At 43.1% G+C, this 15,530-nt stretch overlaps 1 protein-coding gene across 1 annotated transcript; it reads right to left on the bottom strand.

Moving 5' to 3' along the window:
* Nucleotides 1–3,207: 3,207 nt before the first annotated feature.
* Nucleotides 3,208–4,140, bottom strand: LOC122108114 (vomeronasal type-1 receptor 94-like). The gene has a single exon (XM_042680084.1). The coding sequence runs from the start codon at nucleotides 4,138–4,140 to the stop codon at nucleotides 3,208–3,210; it is 933 nt and encodes a 310-aa protein (XP_042536018.1).
* Nucleotides 4,141–15,530: the final 11,390 nt, after the last annotated feature.

Here is a 15,530-nt window from a genome sequence, read left to right as displayed (position 1 = left end):
GCTTCCCTACTGAGGTGCAGGACATGGCCTTGGAGGACTGGCACCTGAGAGCGCTGTTCTGGCTGGAGAGTGCTGGTTCTGGCCTGTGAGCTTGAGACTGAGCAGAGCCGGGGCACCAGCTCCTCTCAAACCCTCAGCCACAGCGAGGGGCTCCGGGAGGCGAGGAGGCCCCACGAGGGGCTCCCCGAACTTGCCACCGTGGGCGTCGTTGTTGCCCAAACTTCTATGCTGATCAGAATAATGACGACAGGCTTTGGGAGGAAAAGCAATGAAGCGTTTATGAACTGGCTGGCAAATGAAGGTTTGCAGGGGTTTAGAGTCCCAGACCGCAGAGCCTGTCCTGAGGAGGAGGATGGCTTTTTAAGGGGAGCCCCAAGCTCTTGGCAGTTTTTGTTTTTGGTGGTGGTGGTGGTCACGGGGCTTGAACTCTGGCCTGGGCGCTGTCCCTCAGCTCTTCAGCTCAAGGCAAGCGCTCTACCACTTGAGCCACAGCGCCACGTCTGGTTTTCTAGTGGTTTATTGGAGATAAGAGTCTCACGGACTTCTGTGCCTGGGCTGGCTTTGAACCGCGATCCTCAGATCTCAGCCTCCTGAGTAGCTGGGATGACAGGCATGAGCCACCGGCACCCGATTTCTTGGCAGTGTAGACCACTTGTCTCCATTGGCATCAGTGTCTAGTCCCCTTGTTGCCAGCTCTGAGGTTGAGTCTTGCCAACCTGCGTATCTCCTATTGGTACCCATGTCTGTCCGTCAGTTGGGCGAGTCCTGAGGCCAGGTCTGGGGGTGAACGGTTTCCTCTGGAGGAAGGGGCATGGCCCCGCCAGATCAGGCTCAGTAGGTGATCCTAAGAGTTTTCATTGCACCGGTGTGGGTGGCTCACACCTGTGATCCTAGCCGCTGGGGAGGCTGTGATCTGGAGGATTTGATAGTTCTCAGAATGAGGTTTGGATGAGTTACAAGTCTGTTCTTTCTCCTGGAGGGGCTGCAAAATTTCCCCATGATTGCTGGCTCTTGTTTTTGAAAGTACCATGCTACTCCTAAGGCTCCTTGCTTTATTTGCTATTTGAATATCTTTTTTTTTTTTTGGTCCGGTTGTGGGGCCTGAACTCTGGCCCGGGCGCTGTCCCTCAGCTCTTCAGCTCAAGGCTAGCACTCTACCACTTGAGCCACAGCGCCACTTCCAGCTTTTTTCTTCTTCCTTATGTGGTGCTGAGGAATCGAACCCAGGGCCTCTGGCATGCAAGGCAAGCACTCTACCACTGAGCCACCTTCCCAGCCCCTCTTATTTTTTTTAATGTCTCTTTCAATTGTCTCTTTTTTCCTCTCTCCTTCCCTTCGTCCCTTTCCCTGCGGCCCTTGACATATATACATATATATATATATATATATATATATATATACACTTGATATATATATATATGCTTGATATATATATATATATATGCTTGTATATCTTCCCCAAATTGCCTGTCCTAACCCCCATTTTATTTGTGCCAACACTGGGGTTGGAAATCAGCGCCTTGCATGGCTGCCTGGCTTTCTCGCCCGCCACTGGTGTTCTACCACCTGAACCATGCCTGCAGTTCTCTATCACTCCATCACTCAATTTTTTCTCTAAATAAATCCTAAAAGGAAAACAATGATACTGAAGCCTGACTAGTGACTTTACTGTGATAGATGTAAGAAATATTGTTTTAAACATTTCCTGAATTGCTCCTCTGAAACACTGAGTAACATATACTATCATTTACAACTATATCTCTGATAATATTTTATATTTTATTTATTTATTCATTTATTTATTTGTCGGTCGTGGGGCCTGAACTCTGGGCCTGGGCGCTGTCCCTCAGCTCTTCAGCTCAAGGCTAGTGCTCTACCACTTGAGCCACAGGGCCACTTCTGGAGATAAGGGTCTCAAGGACATTCCTGCCCAGGCTGGCTTTGAACCGTGATCCTCAGATCTGAGTAGTCAGGATTACAGGCATGAGCCACCTGCGCCTTTTGTTATTTTAAAAGCATATTACAAGTACATAGTTTTCATGGCATTAATTGATATCAAGGGTAGATTCTTTTTAATATCTGATTTACTTTGTAAATTTGGAGTTTTGACCTTACATACAAAAAGCTTTTGATCCTGCCTAACTGAATCTAAAGGAAGAATTTCTCTTCTTTCTTTGAAGAAACTGAAAAATAAGATTCAGACTTCTAGCAATCATTTTTAAATCACTGGAACAAATTTGCTATAAATGTTTTTAAAACCATTGAACAGTTATATCTTGGCACTCTTAGAAGCTTGTCACTTCCGGTTTTAATTTCAGAGAGAATGTTCTCCCCTGGCTTAAGGTAATTGAAGGAATTGTTATTATGACAAAGCACATACAGCACACACACGTGCATTTGGTCACTCTGAGTGTGCAAGCGCATGCCATTATGTGTCCTCATGACGCCAGGCAGGCGTGAGCAAGCCATCTCCATTGCTGCCACACGGGCATCCGCCACAAACCCTCTTCTTAGCTTCTAGAACATGTGATTCCCTTTTTGCCTTTGAGGTTTTTGCCTTTTGACTACTTTGAGGTTCTTCTTTGAAAGAGTAGCTTCAAATGCTACTTGTTTCTCCATGATGGACTTGTGTCACTGAGCTCAGTAATGTCAGCTTCCAGGATGCCTTTCTGTTTTTAAGACTGAATAATCTTCCACTAGAAGGAGAAGCTACATTTTGTTCATATTCTGATGGTTCCCGACACTGGTTGTTTCTGTCTTTGAGTACTGGTAATCGTCTTGTTAACAGCATGGTACAAATCAATGCAGTTCTCTCGGCGTATGTGTATTTCCTGGGTCTTGTCATAATTGATGATACCTAGTGTTTGTATACCTAGTTTGACTAGAGAAACTTAATTATTGGAAAGTGTCCTAAGCGATCACATGTTAAAAGCAGTACAAACCAACCCACGCCATGTCATGTGGAACACAGCCCATAGGTCTTCTCTGAGCACCCACGGAGAGCCAGTCAGTGTGTGGCTTAACTTTCTTTTATGTATTTTCCATACATATATTATGTATTTCCACTTGTATCAAGCTAAATAAATTTAACAGAAAAAGCATAGCCCTACAATTTCACATACACTGAAGCGCATCCCTGTGCCGTAGGAGTTAGTTCTGATGCCCTGACATTGTTCATCCTAGGGAGACTTACTTATCACTGAAGAATCAACTGCTTACTCCCTTCTTACATATGGATCTCAAAACGATAATTATACGCTTTTCGGTACTGATGAACACCAGGGGGCTGACTGTCGCATAGCTATGGGCCTCGAGAAGCTGGATACAATAAAATATTGGATCATCATGTAATGTAAGTCTTGAGTAGGAGATGAGGCTATCCAAAATGGACATGGCCATAAAGAAACTCAGGAGCAGCAGAATGGTCCGGGTGGCCCTTTGCTCTGGGGAAGTCTTTGAGGTGAGGCTGGTCCTATGAAGATGCCGGGACTGCCTCTTGTGCCTGAATAAGAAAAGCACCATGTACCCACTTGCGAAAGCCATGAGCCCCATACACAAGACTTCCCTGAAGGTCAGCAGTCTGGAAAATACGTGCTGGTAGGGGTGAGGCAAGGGTGAAAGAGAGCAAGACTCAGAGACATACATAAGATTTTCTGAGGTCAAATTGGGAGTAGCAATAATAGAGATTAAGAGGTGACTGCTAATGGATATATAGAAGACCCACAGGAGGAGGAGGAGACACAGGCTGTGGTGTAGGGATCTATGTTTGAACTTTGCCAAACAGGAGCTTCTGGGGCTGAGGGTGATGGCCTGGAGGATACTCAGCAGGCAGGTGAGGCAGACAGACAGGCCCCTGACCAACCTGTATATGAGGATAAGACATTTACACGTGATGTCATCCCAATCATTCTTGTACCCAAAAATGTCCATAGCTGTGTACCCTGTGGTTATCAGCATTGCTAAGTGTACAAGGGCCAAGAGACCAATAGGCAGGTCAGTGGATTTGGGCTTGAGTCGGAGAACAAATATGAAGAAGTGGAAGAGGAGAAGGATGACATTGGCTGAAATGCCAAAGCCAACTTCAGAGAAAAAGGTGTTTCTTATGTTGATGTTTCTGTGCATTCTGTTGTTTTTACTCATCTTTGTGGGGAAAAGAAGCATATGGTAAATATCTGAGGAAAAAACAACAACAACAAGGAAAATGTTACAAAAGTAATCAGCTTTGTGAATCTCTGCCAACACAATTTCCCTCATTAAAGTATAAAGACTCCAAGACTTATTCCACATGAAAACCCAGCTCCACTTCACACCTCTGGAAACCATGGCACACCCCATCTCGGCATGTTCTATGTGACCCAATTACCTGTTCCTCTGTGAGGTTTCTATAAACAAAGCAGTGGGAAAGAAGACAGAAAATCAGTGAAAAGACACGTGGCAAGCAAGACTTTAAAAAAGCAAGATCCAACTACGTGTTGCCTACAAGAACAGATCTCACACAGACAAGCACAGGCTTAGCACGAAAGCTTACAGAAAGATCCTCTAAGTAAATGGACCTCAGAAGCAGGCAGGAGTAGCCAGTCATGTCTGATAAAACAGATTTCAAATGAAAATTAGAGGAAACAAAGAAGGTGATATCATATTAATAAAGTGAATAATCAAGAGGAAATAGTGATTGTTAACATATGCACACACCCAGTGTTCATTTAACATACACTTTTGGACTTACAAGCACTGGTAGACCATAGCACAATAATAATGTGTACTTCAGTATTCTGCTGTCACCAGTAGAAAGGTCATCCAAACAGGCACACACACACAAAAATAAAAAGAGACAGTACAAATCACATCAACTTGACAAGCTACAGAAGGCTTTATCTAACATAACAAATATACAATATACATTCTGTTCTGCTACCCACAGAACTTTCTCCAAAATAGATCCTAATTTAGGACTTAATGTAAGTCTTAGAAAATACAAACCACTGAAGTAATCACTTGTATTCTATCAGGTTTAATCCCATTATAGAATTAAACTAAAACTCAATAGCAAATGAAACTACAGAAAACACTTGGACACATTAAGATTGAAGAATATATTGTTAAATGACCAGCAGTCTTTTAAGAAAAAAGAGGAGAAATAAAAAATCAACCCAATGAAAGAAAACCTACTGGAACTATTAGAATACGCAAAAACAGTAAAAAGAGGAAAGTTTATATAGCTATGGGTGCCCACATTAAAAATAGCAGGAACAACAAGAAAACACCTGAGCACTAACGATGCACATCAGATGTCTAGAAATAAAAGAGCTAGCCAAACCTAAAATGAGCAGATGGAAACAAAGAATGTGCAGAATGTAATGAAATAGAGACTGAAAAAATTATATGAAGAGTCAGTGAAACAAAAAGTTGGTTCTTTGAGAAATAAAGTTGATAAACCTCTAGCTAATCTAAGCAAAAAGAGGAAGGACAGTACCCAATTAATAAAATTAGAGATTAAAGAAAAGTTCTCACAATAAACACCAATAAAATCCAGATGACAAGGTGACTCTTTGAAAATCTATAATCAAACTAATAAAAAATATCTAGAATAAACGGACCAATTTTTCAATACATTTGACCTATCAAAATTGGACCATGAAGATACACACTACTTAAACAGGTTTATAATGAACAATGATATTGAAGCAGTAAAATTTATTTTAAGTCTCCTAACAAAGAAAAGGCCATGACCTGATAGATTCACTGTCAAATTCTATCAGACCTTAAGAAAAAAACAACCTTTAAAGAAAATATTCCTCACATCCCTAGCCATAAAAGAAATGCAAATCAAAACAACATTGAGATATCACCTCACTCCAGTTAGAACGGCAAAAATCAAGAACTCTAACAACAACAGATGCTGGAGGGGATGTGGACAAAAAGGAACCTTACTTCATTGTTGGTGGGAATGTAAACTTGTTCAACCACTTTGGAAAGCAGTATGGAGGTTCCTCAAAAGACTTCACAAAGAACTCCCCTATGACCCAGCAATCCCACTTTTGGGCATTTACCCAAATGTTTACAAACAAGACCACACTAAAGCTACCAGCACAACTATGTTTATTGCAGCATTATTTACCATAGCTAAGATATGGAACCAACCCAGATGCCCCTCAGTAGATGAATGGATCAAGAAAATGTGGTATATATACACAATGGAATTCTATGCCTCCATCAGAAAGAATGACATTGCCCCATTTGTTAGGAAATGGAAAGGCTTGGAAAAAATTATATTAAGTGAAGTAAGCCAGGCCCAAAGAAACATAGGTCCCATGTTTTCCCTTATTTGCAATATCTAGTATATGTATGAGTCAAGCGGAAAAGGTCAGATAATGTGATGTTAGGAAAATGAACCCTTAAATATGTATTTTAATGTTTTTTTCTTTCATGCATGTGTTTCTAATGCATTTATAAGATTATCTCTTTGTTGCTTTGTATGTGCCTCCCCTACAGTGTCACCCCCGCTTTCACTATATTTGATGTCAGTATAACTTGTAGAGGAGATGGGGACAAACAAGTCGTTTAAGGATTCAGGTGGACCTGTTGCAACAATGAGAAGTACAAAATGTCATGTCAAAAACGAGCTTTACAATGTCGGTGTGGGGGGGGGGAGGGGGGAAGGATTGGGTGGGGGGGAGGGGGGAGGCTGGGAAGGGAGGTGAAGGGTAAACAAAGGAGGAGGCTGCAATGCTTGGTAAGAAATGTATGCATTATCTTGCCCATGTAATTGTAACCCCTCTGTACAGTATGTTCTCAAATAAAATAAAATAAAATTAAAAAAAAGAAAATATTCCTCAAACTTTTCCATGGCAGAAAAAGGACCCTGCCAGCTCACTCTTTGAAGCCATATTACACTCACTGCAAAGCCAAACAAGGACAGGACAAAAAAAGAGATTTGTAAGCCAATCACTTTTATGAATATAGACACAAAATTTTTCAATAAAATTCTTTTGTGTGTGTGTGGGGGGGGGGGGGTCCGATCGTGGGACCTGAACTCTGGGCCTGGGCACTGTCCCTCAGCTCTTCAGCTCAAGGCTAGCGCTCTACCACTTGAGCCACAGCGCCACTTCTGGCTTTTTTCTTTCTGCTTATGTGGTGCTGATGTGGTGCTGAGGAATCCAACCCAGGGCCTCAAGCATGCAAGGTGAGCACTCTACCACTGAGCCACCTTCCCAGCCCTCAATTAAATTCTTGCAAACCCAATGCAGCAACACATTAAAAAGATCACACACGAGGATCAAGTAGTCTGCATTCCATGGATTCAAGGATGTTTTAACCAAAATCAAAGTATGTGAGATAGTACAGGCCTCAAAGACAAGAATCACATTGCTGCTAGACACCGGTGGCTCACACTTGTAATCCTAGCTGCTCAGGAGGCTGAGATCCGAGAACTGCCATTCAAAGGCAGTTCAGGCAGAAAAGCCCATGAGATTCTTATCTTCAATTAGCCAGCAGAAGGCTGGAATGGCTCAATTGGAAGAACTCTAGTCTTTAGCAAAAAAGATTAAGGGACAGTATTCAAGCCCCAGTAGCAGCATCAAAAGAAAAAAATCACTAGTGATATCAATTGATGCAGGAAAAATGCCTTTGGTGAAATTCAATATCCTCTTATGATAACAGCTCTGAAGAAATTAGCAATAGGTAGAATGTACCTTAGTACAAAAAGGCCCATATATGAAAGATCTATAGCCAATATCATACTAAATGTGGGAAAACTGAGGTCATTTCTTCTAAAGTGAAGAATGAGACAAGAATGTCTACTCTCCCACTTTTATTTAATATTATACTGGAATTTCTTGCCAGAACAAAAAATAGGAGGAAACAACAAAATGGATTCAAATAGGGAAGGAAGAAGTCAAATTATCCCTATTTGCAGATGGCATGACCCTATATGTAAAGGGTCTCAGGGCTTCCCCTTCAAACATCTAGAACTGATAAACACCTTCACAACATAGCACAACACGAAAGCAGCACACAAAGTGAGCAGCTGCTCTGCACACCAATAATGAGCACAGGGAGAAAGAAGCCAGAGAATGACCCCATTCACAACAGCCACAAAGCATACAGTGCCCGCGTGCACCCTAAAGAAGCAACGGACCTCTACAGTGGAAACTACCGAACCTTGACGAAGAGAAATCAAGGAAGACGTCAGAAGGAGGAAAAACTTCTCATATCTTGGATTGGCAGAGTTAGTATCACCCACTGGCCATACTACCAAACGCATTCTACAGATTTGATCACTTTTCTATTTCATAGAAATTGAAAAATCAATCCAAAAGTTAGTAAGAGAGCATAAAAGACACCAGATAGCAAAAACAATCTTGAGCTAAAAGAACAATGCTAGAGGTATCATGATACTAGACTTCCAGTTATACTATAGAACTATAGTAACATATCGGCATGGTAGTGGCAAAAGTGGACATGAAGAAACAGAAGACTTGTAAATAAAACCACACAGCTCCAGTCATCTAGCTTTTGATAGGAGCAAAAAAACCAAAAACAAACATACCACACATGCACACACATACACACACACACAACCAACCCCCTCCCACACAATCCTCTGGAAAAAATAATAACAGCCCCTTCAATAATCATTGCTGGTAAAACTGGTCACCAACATGCTGGAGACTAAAGCTAGACACCGTCTCACTTGCTGTACAAAAGCCGACTGCAAACTGGTTAAAGATCAGCATGTAAGCTCTGAAACTGAAACCATCACAGGAAAACCGAGGGGAAGCTCTAGAAGATATAGGTACAGGGAATTATTGTCTTTTGAATAGGAGTCCAATTGCTTGGTAAATTAGTGCAAAAATTGACAGATGGGACAGCATCAAATCAAAAAGTTTCTACACATCAGAAGAAACAATTACCATGATTAAGAAACAGCTCACAGAATGGTAGAAAAATCTTGGCCAACTATTCATTGGACAAAGAATTAATATCCAGAATATATAGGGAACTCAAAACCTAAATGAGAAAAGAACAAATAGTCCAACCAATAAATGTTACAATGAATTGAGAAGACAATTCTCAGAAAAGACATACAACTAGATATATTTTTTAAATGTTGAACATCCTGAGCCATAAGAGAAATGCAAATCAGAATTACACTAAAATTCCATCTCATCCCAGGCAGAATAGCAATCATCAAAACACAAACCATAGCCAATGCAGAGAAGGATGTGGGGGAAATAGCAACCCGCATCCACGCCAGTGGATGGTGAGCTGGTACATCCACTCTAGAGATTAGTATGGAGGCTCCCAAAATGCTAAAAAGAGACCCACAGTATGACCCTACCAGACTGCACTTGGGAATTGTATGCCAAGGAGTATAAATCAGTGCACAAGAGAGATACCTGCATACCCTGGTTTGCAGTGACTTTGTCCACAATAGCCAAATTGTTGAGTCAGCTGAGGTGTCCAACTACTGATGAACAGATAAAGAGAACATGGTACATTACAAAGCTGTAAAGGAAATGAAATTGTCATTTGCAAGAAATGGATGAATATGGAGCTTATCATGAGTGGGATAAGCTAAGATCAAAAAGTCTCTTATTCTCACTCATTCACGGTAGACCTAAAAGGCATGCACACACACCCGTGCGCATCTACACCATGGAGCATCGCGTCCACGGATGAGGACGTCCTAAGAAATCTCACTGGGAGATGTTGAACAACAGAGTGGCAGGGAGCGTGGGAAGAACACACTAGAGAGGTTATTCTGATAACAATTGAATAGATGGGAATGGCAGATAATAGGACGAATGCCTGATACAATTAGCATACATATCAAAAATGCAGGACCGGAGCAGAGCAGGCTGGGGCGGGGGGGGGGGGGGGGGCGGGGGGGGGGGTTGAGTGTCAGCAGGAGAGGGAGGGTCGAAGAGGGTGAGCTGCGTGGGAGCTGGTGAAGCCTGCTGGGATGGTCTAATGAGGGGAGGCCGGGTGGGGTGGGGGGACCGGCAAGAGGGAGGCAGCTCGGGGACTCCATGAAACTCCCTCGTACAACTAATACATGCTAATGAAAATGAAAATCTTTTAAAATTGCCATCTCATTGAAAAAGTTTCCACACAAGTTTTCGTGAGGCAAGTTCGGTGTCTCCCCTGTGCGGCCCAAGCTTCCGGCAGGTTGTGGCTCTACAGATTTTGGTGAATTGGGATGAGAAGGATGACATAAAAGAGCAAAATCGTCTCAAAGACACATTTATGGGGCGTGGCCCGCATCAGGTAACCTTCCCTCGGGGCTGACTGTATGCTGTTGGCTGTTGTCAGACTGTTGCTGGTTAAGAATATTCTAGCAGGGCACATAGTGCCGAATGTAAACTCTGAAATAAGACTGCCCACATTTACAACTAGGATCTGCCTCTGTGAGGCTCTACAAAATATGGCTGGCTTTATTGGTTACATCCTGGAGACTTTCTGCATGGAAGAAGATGAAGTGTGCATACCAAACCTGGAGATGTTTCTGGCACATGTTGATGCCTATTGTTTTTATCACCATGCAGTTCCTCAGGCATGTGATCTGGGAGGATTAATGCAGTTATTTTAATGATTGATCAGCTCTGTCTCTTCCTGAAATGGAAAAGATAAACATTTCAAAAACAGTAGAATATCTGAGCAATCCCTGTTCAAAAGCTCTGGTGGGACTTTCAATCTTTCTTTTGAATCTCCCGATGGAATGGCGTGTGTCCTGTGTTTGCTTTGATGCTGGGCCAGCGTAACTAGCTAGCGCAGGAAGAGGCCAGTTATCAAGTACAAGCAGGGACAGATGCCAATTCTTCCTTGTCAGGCATGTGAAATAGAATGGTAAGTTGAAATATAATTGAATAGACGGAGGGTCATTCATTCTACTTTGAGGCTCTAGTTAAAGGAAAGGTGTTCAACTAAAGCTTGAAAGACAGGTCTCACACAAATGTAAGATCTCGTTTCTCCTTCAAATATGCACTGCTCTCCAGACTTAAGAGGCCTGTCATAGAAGTTATGCTAGGAAATTTGGTGAATGATCTACTGGTAGAATATTTCTTGTAGCACGCATGCATTTGCTCAAGATAACTCATCGTACATGTAAGGTACAAAATATTGTAAATGTTTTCAGTCACACATTTGTGAAGTTCGCAGGTGTAAGGTATGATCATTTTGAGGCTGCTTAGACCACGTGGCTGTGTTAAATAAGATGTGAAGGGAAGCAAAAACGTGAAGCATTCACAAGTGTGGGAAAGCACTTAGATTCAGAGCTGAGGGGGTAGTTGGTAAAGCATTTAAGAATGTGCGTTTCCCAAACACAGCAGTGGTACTCACTAGACCCAATGTTGAGAGTGAACTATACAGGTGGGACAGGAGGGGAAAACTGGGAGAGAAGGGGAAAGGGGTGACATTGTCCAAAAAGAAGTATACACCGTAGCTGACTTACGTAACTGTAATGCCTCTGTATATCACCTGGGTAAGAACAATAAAATATTTACAAAATAAATAAATAAAATAAAAAAAAATTTAAAAAGGGGCTGGGAAGGTGGCTCAGTGGTAGAGTGCTTGCCGAGCATGAATGAAGCCCTGGGTTCAATTCCTCAGTACTACACACACAGAAAAGGCCGGAAGTGGCGCTGTGGCTCTAGTGGCAGAGTGTTAGCCTTGTGCAAAAGAAGCTCAGGTACAGTGGCCAGGCCCTGAGTTCAAGACTCAGGACTGGCAAAAAAAAAAAAAAAAAAAAAGATAAAAAGCCAAGCAAGAATACAAGGCTGTGAGTTCAAGCCCCAGTACACACACACACACACACACACACACACACACACACACACACACACACACACACACACACACACACGGCGGGGCACTACCACCTTTGTTATCACTAGTGGGCAGCAAAGCTCGGAGGCGAGGCTGGACCTGCTTTCTGTGCAGGCGTGGGGATGAAGGGCACGCCGGCCCTGCCCCCCTGTGGCTCAGCTTCCACTGGAAGCCAGGATGGGGACGAGGGGAGATGGCTGCACCCAGGAAAGACAAACCCGTTGGCTGGGAAGGTGGCTCAGTGGTAGAGCACTTGCCTTGCATGCTCGAGGCCCTGGGTTCAATTCCTCAGCACCACATAAGAAAGACAAACCCGTCACCCACATGTCAGCGCCCCACAAAGCAAGCCGAGCCCAGACCACAGTGGACAAAGGCTGGAGGGGATTTGGGCAGATGAACAGCAGCTGTTTCTGGAAAATAGGGTGATAATTACATTTTCATTTTTTGTAAATTATAAAGATTGTGGCTGCCGCTCAGGGCTTACAGGAGCTAGAATATTAACCAGTTGTATTTTTGTGCCAGTCCTGAGGCTTGAACTCAAGGACTGGGCACTGACCCCCAAATTTCCACCAAACAAAATGAGATTTGGGCATTTCTATTTATCAGAGAAATTAAAATGGTTTGTTTTTTGATGAACATTTTATGGAGAAAAATTTAATGAAGACAAATACTGTTTCTGTAGGGCTCCTGCAAATTATATTCCTGGTCCTCTGGAGCCAGGAAGTAGAAGCTGCCCTCACATCCATTCCTTTATTTCACATTTGGCGGCCTTGCAATCTCATCAGCGCATCTCCATTGTCTCTGAGTTTGTGACCGCTGGAAAACACACCAAAGGCCCCCATTAATTTTTAATTTATGGAACTAAATCAGGGCAACAAATGTTAGTGACTCTGTAGAAATGCGAGGTGGCCTTCTTACGAAGTTTTGAAGGAATATTTCATTTATTTCTAAAAACTCAGTTATTTTAAATTACTCAAACCACAGAATTCACTTAAACTAATAATAGAACTAATAGTTCTATTTGACTTGTAAAGGTTCTAAGCAAGGATGAGGACAGTTAGTTAAAATATGAAATTAAAATATCAATCAGTTGAAGACTATGTGTCTTAAATAACTAAAAATGTACCGCATGTGACGTGGGTGTGGCCATAGCCCATCAGTGGAAGTCATCTAGTTCAAAAAAGTAAATGCAAACCGAAAATTAATTAGAACTCCCTGTTAATTTTTGGAATCTCCGTATAAGGGAAATAATATCCTTAGCACACCTGGCTTGAACAGAACCCCGTGCTCTAGGCTGAGTCTGATAGAGCTACATGGCCCTTCTGTTGCTGTGGAAACTGGCTGGCCATCCCAGGTTTCCTCCTGTGCCAGCCTGCCTAGGACCCGCCCACCCGCTCTTCTCCTTCTGTGTTCAGCACACTTACCCAGACAGATGTGAACGGGAGGCCTCGCTGCACCGAGAGGAACCTCGCAGGGCTGGGTAAAGAGCATTTTGACTCAGCTCTCCACGGGCCACACTGTCAGTGTGTGTGGGAAGGCCACAGGTCCCGCTGGGGAGCACAGGCCTGTGGCATGCCCGGTGGGGATTTCACCTGCATGCTGACTTCATTTCACTCCCTCCTGGATAATAGCAGTCTGGGGAGATCTGGGGTGAAAAGTTTTCCAAGTTCCCTTGCCGCGTGTGGGTGAGGGGTTAGAAGGATCCCAGTCATGGAGACAACAACTCATTTCAACCCTCAGAGTCATCATTACCCGGAAACCAGGTCTTCCATGTAAGAATGTTCTGGGAAGAGTGGCCTGCTGCGTGTGGTGTGGCGGGCCCATCTCACGGCAGCCACAAGGAAGGCCACACCCCAGAGCAGAGGCAGCACAAAGTATGAAATAGATTTGAGTTAGTTCTGTCTGAGGATCAGATTCAAGGGGTGACATAATTACGCTTTCATTTAGTTCATCAAAGTTTCCAATTGTTTCTGAACTAATTTCCACCCTTTGGATCGGACATATAATACTCCCTCGTGTACATTTATATTTTATACCACTGACATTTGCATCCCAGTGCACGTTCTGTGTCTGTGATCTATATACTCTGATTCAAAGGAGGTCCTCAGCTACCCGCCCCCCCCCCCCCACCCCCGTGAAGACTGCTGGACGGGGCTGCACATGTGGGAACTAGCAAGGAAAGTGCCCGGGCTCCTCACTTTTCCTGGAGGCAGTGCAGAACTCACTGCTCTGTCTGCTGCTCCACTCAGTGAATTTGGGATCCCCCTAGCCCTGAGATACAAAGTAGGGATTTGGGGAACAAGAGGAAATCTACTTGATGAGAAGATTGCAAAGCTCCCTGCCAGTAGCAGCAGCTTCAAGTATACCAGGAAGGAAAGCTCCTACTGTGAGTGCAGAATGGGAAAATTGACACCACTATGGAGACCCTACTAGTTGTCCTCAGTTGGAGTGATACTGGGCACCAGGTCCAGTGCCCTCAGCAAGTGAGAGAACAATTGGCTACCAAGCCATGCACCAGTCCAGTAGTAAGGAAGGGCATCTCAACACAGCCACTAAACAACCCGCATGAACACTGAGACTTTTTCAACCAAAAACTTCCAACCAATGACTAGACCTCAGGTGCACAAATTCCAGTGCACAAACAGAATGAAAAATTAGATAATATTGACTCTTTCCAAACTCAACAACTCTACAGTAATAAACTAATGCAATCTCAAAGAATTCAAAAGAATGAATATAAGAATGATTTGTAGAATTAAAGAAGAGAGAAAAACTTGGATTCCAAGGAAACCCAAGGAGTGCAATGAATAAGGGAGAAAATGCAGGTGCCAGACATGGAATCAACAAAGACATTGAAACTCTGTACATATACAGCTTAGTACATGAAAGGTGAAATTGAGTTGAAAACCTGATCAACAGACTAGATCAAACTGAAGACAGACTATCAGGTGTGAAGACAGAGTGGTTAGGGTAATTATTTTAGAACATACAGCCAAAGATTAAAAAAAAAATCTAAAGATGTATGAATGCACATACAAGACTTCTAAGACACCATTAAAAGACCAAATCATAGGCATAATAAGAGGAGAAGAGGTTCAAGGAAAAGGTATAGAAAATCAGTGAAACCCAAAAAGAAATGGTCATCCTGGTACCACAAACAAGACCAGACTTGTCCACGGTGTATTTTTCTGTCAGTCATGAGGCTTGAACCCAGGGGCCTGGATGCTGTCCCTGAGCAATTCTGCTCAAAGCTAGCATTCTACCACTTTGAACCACAGCTCCACTTCTGGTTTTCTGGTGGTTAATTGGAGAAGAGTCTCATGAACTTTCCTGTGTAAGCTGGCTTCGAAATATACACCTCAGCTTCCTGAATAGCTCCGATCACAGGCATGAGCCACCAGTGCCTAGCTCACTGTGCATTATTACTAAAACATTAGTTACAACAAAGAAAGAATATTACAAATTGCAAAAAAGAAATAAGTCACATATGAAGTCAGAACCATCAGCATAACAGATTTCTTTTTTCTTAGTCGTGGGGCTTGAACTCTGGGCTTGGGTGCTATCCCTTAGCTCTTCAGCTCAAGGTGAGCGATCTACCACTTGACCCACAGCGCCACTTCCAGTTTTCTAGTGGTTTATTGGAGATAAGAGTCTCATTGACTTTCCTGCCAGGGCTGGCTTTGAACCATGATCCTCAGATCTCA

Source organism: Dipodomys spectabilis, unplaced genomic scaffold (genome assembly GCF_019054845.1).
Source record: "Dipodomys spectabilis isolate Male_0828 unplaced genomic scaffold, ASM1905484v1 ptg000054l, whole genome shotgun sequence".
NCBI lineage: Eukaryota > Metazoa > Chordata > Mammalia > Rodentia > Heteromyidae > Dipodomys > Dipodomys spectabilis.
Note: the sequence above shows the minus strand (reverse complement) of the source record. Positions and strands in the feature narration are given on the sequence as shown.

Excerpts from the sequence above, each read along its gene's own strand:
- LOC122108114 (XM_042680084.1), bottom strand. The coding sequence starts at position 4,140 with ATGAGTAAAAACAACAGAATGCACAGAAACATCAACATAAGAAACACC.